This window comes from Callorhinchus milii, unplaced genomic scaffold (assembly GCF_018977255.1).
Source record: "Callorhinchus milii isolate IMCB2004 unplaced genomic scaffold, IMCB_Cmil_1.0 Scaffold14, whole genome shotgun sequence".
Taxonomy (NCBI): domain Eukaryota; kingdom Metazoa; phylum Chordata; class Chondrichthyes; order Chimaeriformes; family Callorhinchidae; genus Callorhinchus; species Callorhinchus milii.
The window spans coordinates 3782365-3800352 of record NW_024704755.1 but is presented as its reverse complement, the minus strand read 5'-3'; the positions used below and the strand labels follow the sequence as shown (position 1 = coordinate 3800352).

Sequence of the window (17988 nt, the reverse complement as noted above, 5' to 3'; positions counted from 1 at the left end):
AATAATCCTTGGCTTTTGAAATGGCGCCTTTCATGTCAGGAGAAAGTTTCAAAGCATTTCACAGGATATACTGTAAAGTGTAGTGACTTTATACGTTGTAGGCTTTGTATACTTGTATGCGGCAGCCAATTTGCACATAGCAGTGTTCCACAAAAATCAATGACCAATTTTATCTGAGAGTGGTCTCATTGACCAGCACACTGGGAGAAACTTGCTCCTCTTTTTGTATAGTGCCATGAGATCTTCAACAGACACCTGAACTAGCACAGGCAGGACCTAGGTTTAAGGTCTCATCTGAAGGACAGTGCAGCACGTGTCTTAACACTGCATTGGTGTCAGCACAGACTATACGAGTTCAAGGTCCCAATGTGGGGCTTGAACCCACAAATGTGAAGGCAAGAGTTTGGGAGCAAGAGGGCTACCAACTGAGCCAGGCTGACACCTAGCTTTAAAGAGATACAACATAAAAGGGTACGGGCAAAGAGCAGGGAATTGGGATTAGAGGAGAGGAGGTGACACTTTGATAGGCTGACGAACCAGTGTTATAATTTCTGATTCTAAAACTTATGCTTGTTTTTTTTTGGCCTCTGTAAAATAGATCTAGTATATTTCCATGTGCAGAGCAAAGTAGAAATGCATGCGACTTATAAATAAATGCTTCACAGCAATTACGTCCCGAGAATCTTGATTTATTTCAACTACCTCTAAAACAATCAGTACCAGAGTCTCAAGAGTACTGCTGACCCAAAAATAGATTGACCATGTCCCCCAAAAAGCTTTCTTTCCTTTTGCGTGTATATAGAAACACAAATATAAGGCTGTTTTAAAAGTGCCGTCAACAGCCATTTGTGGTTGAGATGTAACTCGTCTGTTCAACCTAAACCATCATAAAGTGGAAAGTTAATTGGAAGCAGACACTGTGAATCTGCCTGCGAAGACTGGCACCTGTTTTACATTTGTCTTCTGTTTATTCAATAGAATGGCTCTTATCATCTCTTCAAGCTGCCAGAGATATGTGAATGTGTATCTAGTATGCGAATTATGCTATTTGTCCAAAAGGTTATAATCTTGGGGATTATAAAATTAATCTCGAGTCCGGCTATGGTTAGCAGTGTTACAATCATGTGCTTTGTTTGTCTCCAGCCCCACTAAGTGCAGTTATTGGGATCAGAGTTGGCTCATGGTAGAGGAACTAGCACCAGAATGGGCTTGATGGGCTGCTTGGCCTCTTTCTGTGCTGTAATTCTGAAATTTTAGCTTCCCATTTCCCATTTCAATTCAGTAAATGTCAGAAGTGATGTTGCTTCATCCCACACGTAAAGGGGGCCTTAAACTCTCAGATACATCGCTGGTGGGACATCACTTGTAAACTTTCTAATGGTGGTAGATCAGGCCAATAGAGTGAGCGGAATGCATATAAATGTGACCCATGCAAACATACAAGTTAGTTGCAGAAACATCACTAGATGTTGTTAATGCATGTAGTAATTATTCCTCTAAATGCACTCTCTTGGTAAAATATTTTTGCAAGGGAAATATTGCTCTGTTTTGGTTTGAGAAATATTATTAATACTGTTGTGAATGAGAGTACCAGGACCTCCTGTGTCTATGAGACTTGTAGACACCAGGAGGTAAGATTGAAACAACTGTGTGCAAAACTCAGGTATGAGAGCAAGGTCCCAGCTTGCAATGTGTAGTTCAACAGAGCTTCAAAGATGTAGCCATTTGGGAGAATGAAATCATTGGCAAATGGGAGTTAAAATTGTGGTCTTGTGGGAGTAAAGATTGTACCTAGTGGGAAACCGAATCACGGCTGTTAGTGTTTAAAGTTACTGAGATGGAGTTTGCTGCTGGCAGCAATCCCGCTGAACTGAACCTGGAAAATGAACAGACACATTGGTAACTGACCAAAACTTCAAAGCTCCAAATCCTCACTACAGCTAGAGAATAGAATCCTGCCTCTCGGTTTATAATAACATTAGTAGATATTCTTAGGCCAGACATGGTGTAGGTCAGTGATAATTCGAGGGATACTGGGATCTCCCTATAGTACAGCATTGTTCCCAGTGTCAAGTCCCACAGTGTTCATAATAATGTATCCTTGCAGTTGATGTGGCAAAAGTACAAAGTGCAAATCTGCAAAAGTGCTTCACAGGGTTTACTGTAAAGTGTAGGTACAGTGAATTTGTAGGGGAATAAAGACAAATTGCACACAGCAAATGTTCCACATAAACAAACAGCCATGAAGTGAATGATGAATTTAATTAGATCAAGGGGATTGTTACCCAGGATGCCAGGAGAAACTCCTTTTTCTTTAGGCAGGTCGGCAAGACCTTTAATGTTTACCTCAATAGGCAGACGGGACCTTGACAAATTGTTGCACAAGGTTTAACATTTAATTCGAAGGATGACACCTCCAGCAAATGCAACACTCCCCCCAGCATTGAATTGGAGTGTCAGCCTAGACTCTCAACGAAGGTATATGTTTTGAGTTTGGGGGAATGTTGTCTATGATGGAAATCATGAAGATCAATCAATGGGAGGGATTTTTCAGTTTGACAGAAACTCTATCTTTTAATTGCAATGAGAATTCTCCAGATCTCTTATTAATAAAAGGCTAACTTGACGTATTGTTCGCAATTCCATTGGAAAAACTCTAGTTGTCAAAAGGCCAGCGAACGGTTACATTTAAAATTGTATGGTCTGCGTTGTCAGCTCACAATTATGATTAATTCCTAGTAAAAGTCTCAGATATGCGATAGCGACAATATACTGGTCTGGTTCACAGATTTCCTTCTTAATACTTTTGTTCCTGCTTTGGGATTAGCAGTGCAGGTCGTGGTTCCTGCCGCTGTGCTCCAAACTGCACCCTCTAGTGCTTTGGTCTTGAAGTGGTGACATTTCTCTTGATTTAAAAACTTTCATCCTGATTACCGGGTATCCTGCAATATCGTGTGAGTTATGGGTACAAATTGTTGCACAATTGAAGTTGCTCCTTAGCAGCCATAAACAATTTCTGTGAAGTAATGAATGATCAAATATATGACAAATGATTTTGAACTGGATCCGCTCTTAGGGTTTAGCTCAGGAACAAACTGAGTGAAGAGACATGTTGAAACAAGAAACTGAAATACGTCCGGTTTTTTTTCTGCGTCACATTCGCTAATGCGATTGCTATAATTACGGCAAAGGAATTAACACAACAGAGAAATCAGTGCAGGAGTCATTAATTCGGAGACCGTAGTCCAAGAAACATTAGCAGAAGGCAGACCTAACTGTTGACTGAACAAATTCTCCTGATATTGAAATGGTTAACTTGTAAAACTCTTTCCGGCTCACTGATTTGATTGATGGTCGTCAATGACTGCAATCTGGTAAAACTTCAGAGCAATTAGGGAGGCAATCATTAAATATTAACAACTGAAGGAAGGCTTCAGTTTTGTTTTACTGCAAAAATACTTCTGTGGTTAATGCATGTTGGTTCAGGCAGGTTATGTCGTGTCCAGCTTTAGGTTAACTCCTCGCAGTTTTGAAGGCGCGTAGATTAACATACAGTGAACAGCCAAGGCAGGGACTTTTAGCAAAAGGGCTGAGATGGAATAAACTCAAGTTTACCTACATCGTTAGATAGTTTTGAGTGGAGCGGGTTGTTCGTTCAATCATGCTGTACACCGCGATTGGCCTTGCACTGTGAAAAGAAGTGAAGTCCATTTTCATTTATTGAAAGTTCCTTTCTTTAGTCACATTTTATAGACCTTAGCCTACTATTGTACTCTAACTGAGGTACTCAAATACGTACCCTTAGGATTTTCCTTTTTGCACAGTTTTATAAATCGTCTTTTCATTTTACCATACCATTCCCTTGAGTCAAATGCAATGTTGATCTTATCCGGACGCTAGAGAATTTGTTTGTTTCCAAATGTACACCTTGTCAGTGCTTCGGTGCTACGAGTTGCTGGAGTTGTATTGAACTGGCTGTAGCTTTACAGAGCCACACATCAATGGACACAAAACCTGCCTTTTAGGCAGCCCTGAGCCACTTGTGTTCTTCTAGATGTTATCTCAGTAATTGCTCCCAAGATGAACGGCAGTGAAAGCATACCTGTTGCCCCAAGATTATGGAGATTGACACTTAATTAGTTATACAGTGGACTATGTGTTACACATTTTGATAACTGGATGGTTTAAGGACAAGGAATAGTCACCAATGGATTTATTCTTGAGTTCTGCCAAGGTGTGTTGATCGTATGCTCACCATAGTTGCGATGGTCTTACAGTCTTGTGTTTCTACATACATGACCTACATAAATTTCAGTATATGGCCTCCTCTGGTACAGTATTGAGGCTTTCGGCTCCCTCTTACATTGATCTAACCGCTCCGGTTGCCTTCCAGTTCATCAGATTTGAGGTTCTATTAGTCGCTCTGACAAGAGAGCATTTCAAAGTTGCTATTGGTTTGATTAATAGGTAATTGAACTATCACTAAAGCTTTGTTCTCCTTCCGTCAGGATTTTGGCAAGTGTCCCCGGTTGAGACTTTTTACACAGGAGTACATCCTTGCCTTGAATGAGCTCAACGCCGGAATGGAGGTGGTGAAGAAATTCATTCACAGGTCTCTACAATTCTACATTAACTCATTAATGTCATGAATTTTATTGCTGGCCATTTGTTTGATTGTCCTGAATATCCAGTAGATGAACAGCGAAGGCCAGTACAATGTAATTAATAATCATCTTTGTCATTTGATATAGCGCCTTATCATGTCTTCGAAACGCCTCACAGAATATACTGTAAAGTGAATTGACTGTATATTTTGTGAGCGAAACATTTGCACCTCAAGTAAACAACTAAAAGTGTTTGGTCAATGCCCTTTTATTCCCAGTGTCCTGTGAATTTAAAGTTCACAGGACACTGGGAATAAAAGGGCATTGCAAATGCTGAAGGCTAGTTTTAGTCTAACTTCAGTTTGACGTTGATTTAGTTTGCATGACTTTGGAAGACTGCAACTAATGCGTATCTTATTTCCGTGTTTGTAACTGGCTTGTCTTATTTGTTGCAGTATGCACGGCCCAACTGGACAGTGCCCCCACCCAAGAGTCCTGCCCAACCTTGTCGCTGTCTGCTTAGCTGCAATTTATTCTTGCTACGAGGAGTTCATTAACAGGTTTGTACGAGTACCCGCAATGGGATTTCAGAGAACGGGTCAGAATGGCTAAAAACTTGCTTACTTGATAGCGGGGGAGAAAGTGGAGCAGGCCGGTTTTCAGAGAGGAGGGAGTGGCTGGGATGGAAGGGTTGCAGGAGGTCACAGAGATAGCGAGGGGTGAGAATTTCTTCATTAACGATTGCCCTGTAGAGTTTCGCCTTTCAGTTTTAACCTAACAGTGCGTATCAATCAATACCTTTGTGTTCTCCTGTAGTCGAGACAACTCGCCCAGCCTAAAGGAAATACGCAATGGCTGTCAGCAGCAGTGTGATCGCAAGCCCAACCTGCCACTGCGGCTTCTGCACTCCAGCCCTGACCTGGTGTCGCAGGAGGTCAACTCCGACACCAGGATGAAATCCATCATTGTGAACTCAACCGAGATCCACGTGGAATTGGAACGCAGCAGCCTGGTTAATCAGAAACTGAAAGGGAGCACGAGCAGTGGCAGCAATAACAGCAGCAGCAACAACAGCAGCAAAAGCAATAACAGCAGCAGCAGTAGCGGTAACAATAGCGACAGTGAGCCCAGCCTGATCGACTGTTTGCTAGTCAGCCCCACATGCAGCACCATGGTCATTGAACTGAGCCCACAGGCTGAGCGAGTTCTCGGCTGTTACGTGGAAATTCTCAAAATGCTGTAAGTAGGCAACAACTGCAAATGGTCCATTTCGAACCTGCCCCTCCGAAATTCCATCGTCAGTTAGCCTGTGTATTCTGCCTTCAGACTAAAAGTCCATCCATTGTGATTGTTATGTGTGTGTCTAGCTAGGATTTCTGGCCAAGAATAATCGCGTCCTGGTGTATTGTCACAAATAATGAAAGGTTATTAGTTACCAGCAATGGAGGGAATCATGGTTTTTTCACACAAATGGAAATAATACCCAGAATTTACTCTCACTGGGGAGAATAATGATGTTTTCGAGTCAGAAACATTGCCTTTAAGTTAGTGCAAGCACCATGGTTGCAGCAGTCTGTCATTACCTTATAGCTGACGTGGATGAATCACTTGGTTTATGTTGAATTTGTGTGAATCAATCGCATTCAACAGTGAAAAATTCACTCCTACTGACTGTAACCCAATAACTGTAACCAACCCCAATGTCCTGACCAGCTCCGATGCGCTTGTTCATCCCATCCTCCTTTTGTGATGTCTGAAAATAGCACCACATGAAACCCAGAGAGTGATGAGCTTTGTGACAGAATTGATTTCCCTTAGAAAAGACGCTGGTCATTATTTGCACTCCCTTGCGCGATGTAACGTCATATCCTGAGTTTTCTGTAGAAATCATGGAATTGCAGATCAGGGAAAATATACGCAGCTCGGTAACAAGTAGTTTGGGTTTGTTTGTGTCCCACAGGTCAGATTACGATGACTGGAGACCCGCTCTTGCCAGCCTGCTTCAGCCCATTCCCTTCCCCAAAGAGTAAGTACATCAAAGCCTGCAGTGCGCCACTCATTGTGTTCTCATTGATGTTCGAAGCGCAGGAATTCCCTGCCATATCAAGAGTTACAACACAGGGTTTGAGGAATAGAAGGGTATGGGAGGGAATAAAGGAATGGGTGGAGACTCGTGTGGAGTATAAACACTGTAGTAGCTTGGATACTCTTGAGCTTAGTGATTGGTTTCTGCATGTGTCCGACACCCTGCTGACCAAAACCAAGTAGTTTCCAATGCATTGTCTGACTGCAGTTTATGATGTTCTGTTTAAATGCTGCATTTGGAGGTGAAATTTGGCAGCGTTGTTATTGTTGCATAGAGTGATGCGTCACAGAAACGAGACATTCAGCCCAACTAGTCTGTGATGTTGTTTCTATTCCACGGCTTCTTATTGCCCTCTCCTATTTTGAGTTCTCTCATGGACTCCCATCATGAAATACCCCAAATTTCACCCCCAACAGTTTGAAAGGTAGCAAAACCAGAGAGTAGTGACATTATTACTTTACGAATAATCACACTTGAATATTTCTTTCCAACAGGGCACTCGCACACGTGAAGTTCACAAAGTAAGTGACGTTTCTCAGACATCTAAAAGATCTTTCTTGTAACTTTTTTTGTGAAGCCTGATAATTCACTGGTGCAAGTTCAGTTTTGAAACCAACTTGATAAATGTACATTCCTCTTTAATTTCCTTTTGCTGTATTAACACTGTGAGGTAAATAGTGCCAAGGGTCATTTTTTAAATATATATTCTGGCTTCTCCAGGTTAACAAACCTGTTCGTATGAAGCCCATATGTCATATATTTCTGATTGTTTTACTTTGTCCAATGTCTCTTTTGTATTTAACATTTACTTTGCCAAGCAGGGACACTCCAGCCCCCTGAAACGTTCCCTCTAACAGAGTTCCCATTATCTGACAAATCGTTGTTACATTATTCTGCCCTTCAACGTGTACGTGTACAATTTGAAGACACAGAAATGAATGTGGTCCTAATCTACTTATGCTTCTTTCTCAGGGAATTGAAGTATGTCATACAGAGATTTGCAGAAGACCCAAGACAAGAGGTGAGTGAAATCACAAAAATCTCCATTCAAATATCAAATCAAATGACAATCATAGTTTTTTTTAATATGCAAATAGCAATTCGCCCTTTAGTTCGTTTTCTGATCTATTACCATCTCTGCTGTAATTCATGTTTATAATTTCCCACACTGATGGAAGGACATATAAAACACTCTTTTTATGAGATCCTTCCTTCTATTAGACAATAGTGTGGAAGTGTTGAGATGGGTGGCAGGGGGGGAAACAGGTTCAGAAAAATGGTTAATACATGCTGTTGGATAAAACTGTGACAATACCACAGTTACAAATCATCCTTGACACACAACCTTGCGTCCTGGCAGACTGACCCTGAAGACGAGTCTTTGACAGAGTGCTAGATATAAAAACGAACAGCATTCTTGAGATCGCACTTCAGCACAGAAAGATTTAACATTTGGTGGTCCTAGAACGGAGGCTTGGTGGAAGGAATATCGAGTTCATCACGACCTCGTTTAATTTCTCTAATTATTTTGCCCTGATCAGTGTTTGTGAAAAGAAAAGTCATTTGCACCTTGATACACTCGTTTGTTTGCTGTCAGATCCACAGGTTTTAGTCAGGTCCCCAGGTTTTAGTCAGGCCAAGAGGCCAGAAATGACTGGTTGGTTGATAGCAAAAACACAAAATTGATCTGAAATTCAAAGAGCAAATGGTTTTCCGACATAAACGGTCAACCTGTACCAGATTAACATGGGTTCTTGTGGCCATGTTAAACACAGGCACCAGCTTGTCAGCCCAGACACTGACATTGATTAACTGAATCCTGACAGGTCCATTCGTGTTTGTTGAGTGTTCGGGCAGGCAAGGATGGCTGGTTCCAGCTGTACAGTCCTGGAGGAGTAGCGTGCGATGATGATGGGGAGCTTTTTGCCAGTATGGTACGTGTTTGCAATAATGTGAGTTAATACCTTCTGTTTATGTTGCAATTAAACACCAGTTGGTCATTACTTCCGTCGGTTTAAACGAGGTTGAAACCTCTGTGTGTACCTTTCGTTTTTTTTATTTGTATGCAGTAAAGTGACTCCCAAATCATCCAAGCTGTAGTAACCAGAGCTTGCGTATCGCCCGTTGAAAAAAACATAGATGAAAACTTTCTTTCAAAGCACTCGTGTTGCCTTTAGTTACTCCCTGTGCTGAGCAGAAATGGTTGTTTTATTGACGTTGCTCCCTCTGTGCGTTGAATTTGAAGTATTTTAGTTTCTAAATCAGCCACTTGAAGTGTAGCTTTCTGCAGCAACAGAACTTAATCCTCATTGATCAAGACATTTTGTTTACCTCGTCTCCATCTCATGAAGGAGTTCAGAGCAGAGCCAGGCACGAAGTTTAGACAGCAGCGCCTTATCCTTGCCTCCCACCAAGGGAGGTCCCCCACTCCTCCCTCCTTCCCTTCAAGATGCCGTGACTGGAGATTGACCTGGGAGGACGGGAGCGAAGCTGTGTTTAAATCAGTCGTAGCAGCAGCCCACTGAGCAGCCTAATCTCCATACAGATCACATTGAGTTTGGGTCAGAACATCTGAAGTTCAATGACTATGTCACAGGGCTTATAAGAAGAAATGCCGCTGTCAGTCAGTTTAGGTACCAAGAGGTGTCGACTTATTGATTCACACATGTGCTGACATGTAGCTATGTTACCAGCCTGGTACAGATTTCAGAGGGATATCACTGAGATAATGGTGCACGCCTCTGTAGTGCTTGTACTTTGCTCTTTGGAGCACATCATGTGGAAATCCACACTAAACTAACGCAAATGTGCAGCTATAGTGTAAACAGGAGCTGGAGGGAACTGCGCTGCGAGGATAAATAGAGGCACTGTTTATGTCCTCACTCGCCCCTGCTCTAGCTCTCCTCACTCGTACTGTCACTCACGCTTGAACTTTAGTTGAACCACTTGAAAGCTGTGAACCATAATCGGCAGGAAGGACCGAGTGAACTTGCACAGGCATCTCTGTCAGACTCCGGGAGGAGGTCAGTATTAGGGCAGGTGAAAAACGTAGCCAGATAATATTGTCTGCGTCTCAATCCCACCCGCCCAGGAAGAACCCCATCAACTCCCTTTGAAACCTCTGCACCGTTCTGCATTAGCTTTAGCCTGTACGTGCATGTCTTATTGGGCAGGAGCAGTAGGGCTCGTTTAAAATGCTTTCATTTCCTTTAGCATTTGTTTTTTATATTAATGTATATTTTTTTAACTAGTGTGTGTGTTTTTTCTTGCTTTGTTCCCCGACCTGGGGAACCTGTTGGCCACCAATGGAGCAATAACTAATACACATGAGAAACATGATAAGGGGCTATATATATCAAATGCAAGGATTATTATTATTTTGATTCTTATCTGTACAGAGATCAGAAAAGTATCAACGTAGTGTGTCTTACTGCAGGGTTCACCACTGACTGAAGTTGCATATCATTCTCTTTCTCCTCAGGTGCACATCTTAATGGGTTCTTGCTACAAGACGAAAAAGTTCCTGCTGTCACTGGCTGAGAACAAACTGGGACCGTGTATGCTGCTGGCACTCAGAGGAAATCAGACGATGGTTGAAGTAAGGCCATGCACGATTCATAATATCAACGTAACGGATGCCTGCTTTATGTGTGATTGTCAGTAGTTGCAGAGGGAGAAATCAAATCTTGCATTCCCAAACTATTTATTATTTTTATTTAGAAGTCTTCCAAACTGTTCTGATGGGACTGTACGGGGTCAATCTTTGTAATTCTATTGAAGTTCTGTGTTCAGATTCATAAATTGTGAGATTGAATCTCAGCCGAGTCTGGAAGGACTGAGTTTAGCCCGACAGGATTTGCTTTTGCACCCTGCGCAAGAAACAAGTTTGGGGAGACAAAAAAAANCACTACATTTGTCTGGTTAATGGTAATCCAATGTTAAACACACCTAAAGACCTCCTTGTCCACATTCAAATGGAATTATCATTGGAAATTCCTGACCGTGTCATGTTTAAGGCAGGCATATATTAGTGGTTACTCTTACAATAATCATGTACTATCACTTCCTCGTTGTAAAGTCTATGTGGGTAGCTCAGCTTATATCAAGCGAGGGTTTTAGCATTTGTAAGTAGCTGTTGGTAACTGTGAATGATGTGGAAGAAAGGGATTTGGAGGTTATTGTGACATCGCGTTTCCAGTTCTATGCTGGTATGTGATGCTGACCATTCCCTCCTGTGCTTCACAGGGAATCAATCACTAATTTCCTGGTTGCATTCCTCAAACTTCCAACAACAGAAAATAAATCAAATTTAAAAGATATGGCCGTTCGTAAGCCTTTAACGTCTGTACTTTAAGACTCAGCGGATGTCAATACTGGGAAGGGGTGAGGGGGGGATTGAAGCCTCACCAATTGGGGGTTGAAAGACATTGGGGATGATTTCCTCTGTTGGGCCATGAGATTTCCTAGTATTAACTTTGACTGCCTACATCTGGAAGTCTGGAAACCACTGGCCCAAAATTCCACCCTGTCTTAAATTGCGTGAAATTTCAGATGGCTCAGAACCTTGGAAATCCCTTAAAGTCTGTCTTAATTCAGAAGCCGTCTTTCCGCTCGCAGATCTTGAACAATTGCATTGAATGTGTTCTTCGACACGTAAGGAATTTCGGGCTTCAGGAGAAGCAGAGGATATCTCCAGGATGTCTTAAGTGGGCTCAGTGAAGGGCACTTGTTCTGTTTTAATTAACTATGCAAGCATTATGATGAATAGGGGATTTCAGATGTTTGGAGATGCTCTGCTAATCCGCAGTTGTCGATGAGATGTTACTTTTTTGACACACAACATACCTTCCCTCCTCCTTAACTTCTAGATCCTGTGCTTGATGCTCGAGTACAACATCATAGACAACAAGGACACACAGCTTCAGATCATCTCCACCTTGGAGAGCACAGACGTTGGAAAGAAAATGTATGAACAGCTCTGTGACAGACAAAGGGAGTTAAAAGAGCTGGTACGTTCCTTATTTCCTTATTTTGTACAATCCCAGTCCAGTGCATTGGACAAACCTAGGGATTCAGGATTGGCTGCCATTGCTCAGTGAAGGGAAACTATGAGCTTGTCTTGCATTGAATTGTTCGATTTACTTCCTCCCTCAAACATCAAATTCCCAGCAAATAGTCCGCTCGGGTGACTCATGAGAAGGGGAAATGTTAGACTTGATCAATAGTACCCTTCAAAGGGTGAGTGGAACCTGCACTGTTGGGGAACGAGAGAAAGAGAGATTGTTTGCTGGAAACTTTCGTTCCCCAGCGCTGATTCACCCGAAGGCACAGCTACAAAAAACATTTTTAAGCCGACAAGTGCAAATTGGGTTTCAGTTTCAGGAGGAAATTAGAGTGTAATCGTTGAAGTTTATTAAGACATTTGAATGTGATAATTATCATCTGTAACAATGGCTGTAGAGTTAAGTTTTGTTTCTGAGAAACAACACATGAATCCACAAATTAATTCAAATGTTTTGTGTACTTTAATGCAGCAAAGGAAGGGTGGACCCACTCGCCTAACACTACCCTCGAAATCCACGGTGAGTTGGATATTAACCTGAAAATTTTCGATACTTGCCTGTCTCTGTCTCCAGTCTCCTTATACTGCTATTGTTATCTTTTTAAAAAAGAAGGAAGAGTTGGTGTCTTGGCCAACAATTCCCTCTCCTCCCACCCCCCCAATAAAGTCAGTGGGAATTTGCTGTGTGCAAATTGGCTGCCACGTTTGCCTACAAAATATATTGTCACGACACTTCACAGTAGATCCTATGAAGCGCTTTGAGCTGTGATAAGTCGCTGTATCCAAATGCAAGGGTTATTATTATTAGGAGTGAGTCGTGTCACTTCTGTATTGTCAAAAAGAAACACAGACATCCTATGTCTGGTTGAGTCTACGCCTGCTTGCTTAATTTGAACTTCTCTACAATCTCCACATTTTCAATCTGGTCCTTTGTTCCCGACTCTAGACGGCAACTCCAGTCTGAAGGTTTATGATAAACACCAGCCCTTCTGCCTTCACCATCTTCTAACCCTAAATTCATTGTCATTACTGAAACTTGCGGGCAATAAATCATCCCCACAAACAGCAGAGTTCTGTATGTGTCACCTCTGTAATTACCAAGACTAGATAATTATCTGCAGTTAACTAGTTTCAGATTTAGTATTACTGCAAGTCACCGAGGGTTAACTTCCTCTCAGAAACTATTGTTGTCTCAACTGGTAACTGTCTGTCAACCACCTGATAATTTCATTGGCAATTACCGTAACTTTTTTTTGTCTTGTTGCTCAGCTTGATCTCCCAAACGCTTATTGAAAAGCTAGCCTTTGAGATGGTAAGACGATGGGGATGGGAGATCTTATGCGTTGAGCTCTAAGCCCAGATATTATACAATGCGGAGGTGAAATCTCTGGCGTTTCATTACAATTAAAAATCCTTTCATTTGATACGGCGCCTTGTCACTTTGAAAACGTCTCAAAGAACTCCATAGCCTTCTCTGCCAAGTGCATTGACTGTGCATTTGTTGGTGTATTTGCATTTGTTGAGATCAAGTTGAATGTATTTGATGAAAAGTTGCAGATTTTACCCCGTACTTTTGATTTGGCAGGCCCATTTTGCAATATTCACAAACTGGATTCTTTGCATTAATTACAACTTCCCATTCGTGAATGCCAGACTGCAAAGTCTTTAGCAACTGAGCTACTAAACTACTGAGAGAATCTAAAAATGTTTTAGTTAATTATTAAAGCAAATCAGGATAACATTGCAGATTGTGTGTTACAGTGCAGTTGGGAATTAAGTTAATGTAACCTTTGATATAAAATCTGCATCTTTGATCCTTTTGGGCAAGCTCGGTGTAAGTAAGTTGTGTGTTTATGCGCTATGTTCTTTGTGAATTTCAGGACGCAGACCTGGCCAGATTACTGAGCTCTGGGTCATTTGGAAACCTGGAAAATCTCAGCCTGGCCTTCACCAACGTCACCAGTGCCTGTGCAGAACAGTTAATCAAGCTGCCGTCCCTCAAACAGTTAAACTTGTGGTCCACCCAGGTAAGCAGCTCCTCATTCCTACCTGCCAATGGTCTTTTCTAGTCCTGTCCTTCGTTAGTCTTGTTTGAATGCGGAATTCTCTTCCTCTCCTCCACATCGCTTCGCTTTTCTCTTCTTCCTTTACATCCTGCCTTGAAATCTACCTCTTGGACCACGCTTATAGTCACCTGCTATTTCCCCTTTCTCCCTTGTTCGGTCTCCGACCCCATCTTCGTGAAGAGCTCTGGGACCTTATCCTACATAAAGCATGCTATATAAGTGCAAGTTGTTTTTGTTATTGCTAAAGCTGGATCAATTGAATTATTCAAAAAAGGAACTGCAACAACTAATTTTTCACCACAATGCACTTTGTTTCAAAAACAACTGTATCCACTGGGAAGTGCGGAGTCTACCAAAGTGCACCCATACTTCTAGGTAGTGGTTAAAGAGGGGGACATTGGAGCAAGTCACCTGCCCACTTCCTGCTCATAATGTAACCCACAGTGTTGCAACGTGTGATAATGAATGACTTGTGACACACATACACGGAAACATGCACAGCCTTATTCTGCTGAAACGCTATCGGTCAGAGGAACACAGAGGTTGAGCGACCGACCACATGAGTAACGATAAAATAGATAGTTGTGTAACATCTTTTTGATATCAGTTTGGCATGATTTACTGGCATTGACACAAAGAGGCCTGGAATTCCACCGCTGGGCGCAATTGGCTGCCACGTTTCACCCACAAAATACGCAATCAATTCACTTTACAGTATATTCCGTCTCAGTGACGTGATAAGGCGCTATGTCAAATACAATCTAAATTTACATTCATATAGCGCCTTTCCATTTGGTCTTGAAATTCCACGATTGCTCTGAATTGTGGAATATTAATAATACTAATGATAATAATAACCCTTGGATGTGAAATAGAGATGCAACTTGCAGACCGGGAACTTGCTGATTTGAACCCCCAGTCCTTGCAGTGTTTGCTGGTCTCAGCCAGGGATTGAAATTACCCGTTTCACACATCTTGAGCTGCATGTCGTCTGATGTGACAAACATCAACTTAGTTGCACTTTCAATGAATATCTTTCCAGAGGAAATGAATACACATTTTGTTTCACTTGTGACAATTAAAAGGATTCCTCCGTTACCCGAGTCAGGCCCTCTGTTGACTGAGATGCGCTTCTAAGAATAAGATGGGTTGGAGGAAAAAGAAATTCGAAAGATAAAGAAAATGTTAATACCATCCTGACAGGATGTGTGGCCTAGTTGTTTCCGTGATGTGGTTTTATTTACTGAGCTTTATGTCTTGTTTACAGTTTGGAGATGCTGGGCTACGGGTTCTCTCCGAGCACCTTACGTCACTGCAAGTTCTGAACCTGTGTGAGACGCCAGTCACGGACTCTGGATTGCTGGCACTTAGCTGTGAGTACTGCAGCCATTTGACTGGGCCTTACAAGATCAAGGGGTGTGGAGTGGGAAATGGAGAGGGTCTTTTGACCCATTTGATCTCAGCTTTCAGTCTCCCACCCTACATTCTTCCCATCGCAAAATTCAACTTTTTTTTAAATGAGTCCCAGCATCCTGGCCTCAACACTTGGCAACCTGTTCCAGTCGATAATTATCCGTTTGATAAAGAACAATGTCCTGGTGTCTCTCCTGAAATTCACATCCTTGAACCTTTTCCCCTTTTGTTCTGCTGTACCTGTACTAAGATAATTTCCTCAATCAGCTTCTGTGATCCCCAAAGCATCCCAGGAACCCAATTGCAGAGTGCCGTGTATTTGAGGATCTGAAAATCGGATGGCTCAGAGGATAAGCAGTAATTAAAACTACATATAATTATCACATCTGTTGTGAAATATTGCATTTTCACCCCCAAGGTTCATTATATTGCTGCTGACGATACTTCTTGTGCTGCACACAGGAAATAACAGCACTGATCTGATGGGCTGAAAGTCTAGACATTTTTGGGTTCCACTATTTTAACACTGTATCACTCACTGCATTTGTGTTTCCTGGTTGTCAATACTTATAAGAATAATTTCCTCTTTACTTTTTAGCCATGAGGAGTCTGTGCAGCTTGAACATGAATAGTACCAAACTGTCCGTCGATACATATGAAGATCTCAAGGTAACTGTTTGCCCTGCGCAATGCTGTAGCCTTAAATTATGGCACAAAATTTGCAAATATTGTAATTCAGGAAGAGCATACAGCATTAGGATTAACACAAGGGACCTGAAACTCCACCGAGTTTCATTACTATGTCTTAAAATGTAAGCATCAAGGCAGGTAAGGAAGAGTAGTTATGTTAACTCCCCCCAAAGAAACAGATTGATGAAAAATTAGGAAATCGAGTTAAAATCCAGTAACATTAGGTTCCAACCAGGACTTCTTGACAGAAGAATAGATGTCCCGGTAGAAGTCCATATTAGGATTGGCAAACCAGAATACAATTACAACCCAATTTACATGTGTGCAGTGCCTTTTAAGTCAGTTGGACATCCCAAAGTGCTCAAAGAAGCCATCAATTCCAATCCTAATGTCATCATCTCCGATAAGTACCCATGGATTTGAATCAGTGTAGCCAACTTTAGACTTGCGTGATTCTGGTACTGCGGTCCAAACAGAAAAGATGTTCCATGAAGTCAGATTAGAAACTAATTGCTATGCCTTCCACCAATGTTCTGTAGGCGAAGCTGCCAAACCTCAAAGAAGTGGATGTTCGTTACACAGAGGCCTGGTGAAAGTGCTGCTCCAGAGAAAGCCAGCGAGAAATCGACCTTATTTTTGCGGAAGAAGAAAAGATCTTTTTTCCAGCATTTTTACCTTGGGCCAAGGAAGCGCTGGGGTTGCCAGCCCAGGGCCCTTTCGACAGAGGCTTGTAGTGCAGGGCTCATGAGGAACCTGCTTCATTCTTAACGCTTTTTAATTTCAGACGATGAGCCGTGTGTAGCGAGCAGCAAGCTGGCAGCCAGTGGGACCTCTTTTGGTCATTAATCGCCTTTGTGTTCATGCCGTGTGTAAAACAGAATATCTTTCTCTCTCTCTCGTTTACTTCGTCTACTTGAACGGACCAATGTCAAAAACCGATTTGGAAGATCCCACTTTTATCTCTGGCTGAAGAAATCGACTCTTTTTGATGGATAACATTACATTTGCTGTCTTGAACCCTTGCAATGAAATGCAACATGATTTATCTTTTTTTTGTACATAAGGTATACATAACACACATATTTAAGAAATTGTTCACACAACAGGTCTGGGACCTGATTCTTATTTATGGATTGCAATTCTTTTATTTGTTTTTTTTCGCGCGTATAGTACTGTATAAAGTAGTTATGTTTTTTTTGGCTGTCTTGTAGCCTGAAAGTGCTCTTGTAAGTGGGTTTTAATTTGCCTTTATGAACTGCTGTCGTCTGTCCTCTTGGATCAAGTGACTTTTACCAGATTCAAAAATACAAGAAAAACTATAAGAGCAATTTTTTGCAGGCCTTCGATGAGTTAAAAAGCTTGTAAAAATTCTGACTTCGAAGGAAACACAAGACATTTCTTTTCAAAAAGACCAATTTACCGAACCCTTTATTTTTTGCTCGGAAGCTGTGGCGAGATCCCTCCGAAGAGAACTGCGCACAACGGTTTTAAGATTAAAAAAAAGAAAAAAAAACTCTTTATAGCAACTCCTTGTTTTTTTTCCTTAAATGCTTTTTGTCCTATTTAAATCCATTCCTCTCCCTTCCTCCTCTTTATCTTCCCCTTCCCTCCCAAGATTTGTGCATAGTGTCATGCATGCGTGATTTTGCATGATTCTGGTAGAAAAATTAAATGGTCAAATTAAAAATCAGTGAGCTCCCCTTTATCTGTCCACGAATGGCAACCACAATTAACGTTTCACGAAGCATTGATTATTTGTTTTCCTCCCCTTCAACCTGCCAACCACTCATTCTGTCGCCTTGACATCATTTGAGCCTTCTGTTGTATTACGAGCAAAGTTTAACTCGTCATTTTTTGTAGCATGGTTGCCTCAAAGGGGGCGGGGGAGATTTTTTTTAATTGTGACGTGTACTTTGTTTTCTATGAAACTTGTCCAGGAATGGAAGCCAAGATTGTTTTGTTTCTGTTTTATACCTTGTCGCGAAGTAGCTTTCATCACTTTTCCCTTCTGTTTTTTTTAATTGGTTCAGTCTTAATCAGGTTAGTGTGCCAGAGTTCTGCATTGAA

General features: G+C 41.7%; 1 protein-coding gene across 2 annotated transcripts in view; it reads left to right on the top strand.

Moving 5' to 3' along the window:
- LOC103175956 (c-Maf inducing protein) overlaps nucleotides 1-17765 on the top strand; it is an 89371-nt gene extending 71606 nt beyond the window's left edge. Inside the window, exons 8-21 of one of the 2 annotated variants that reach the window (XM_042340232.1) lie at nucleotides 4509-4612; nucleotides 5060-5164; nucleotides 5421-5843; nucleotides 6565-6630; nucleotides 7185-7211; nucleotides 7663-7711; nucleotides 8517-8624; nucleotides 10172-10288; nucleotides 11559-11699; nucleotides 12225-12272; nucleotides 13633-13779; nucleotides 15086-15191; nucleotides 15830-15900; nucleotides 16461-17765. In XM_042340232.1, coding sequence (XP_042196166.1) covers nucleotides 4509-4612; nucleotides 5060-5164; nucleotides 5421-5843; nucleotides 6565-6630; nucleotides 7185-7211; nucleotides 7663-7711; nucleotides 8517-8624; nucleotides 10172-10288; nucleotides 11559-11699; nucleotides 12225-12272; nucleotides 13633-13779; nucleotides 15086-15191; nucleotides 15830-15900; nucleotides 16461-16514 — 1566 coding nt within the window. In that variant the 3' untranslated portion in view covers nucleotides 16515-17765. Of the gene's footprint in view, nucleotides 1-4508; nucleotides 4613-5059; nucleotides 5165-5420; nucleotides 5844-6564; nucleotides 6631-7184; nucleotides 7212-7662; nucleotides 7712-8516; nucleotides 8643-10171; nucleotides 10289-11558; nucleotides 11700-12224; nucleotides 12273-13632; nucleotides 13780-15085; nucleotides 15192-15829; nucleotides 15901-16460 lie in introns of both variants that reach the window. The other variant, XM_042340231.1, reaches the window with a different exon arrangement.
- Nucleotides 17766-17988: the final 223 nt, after the last annotated feature.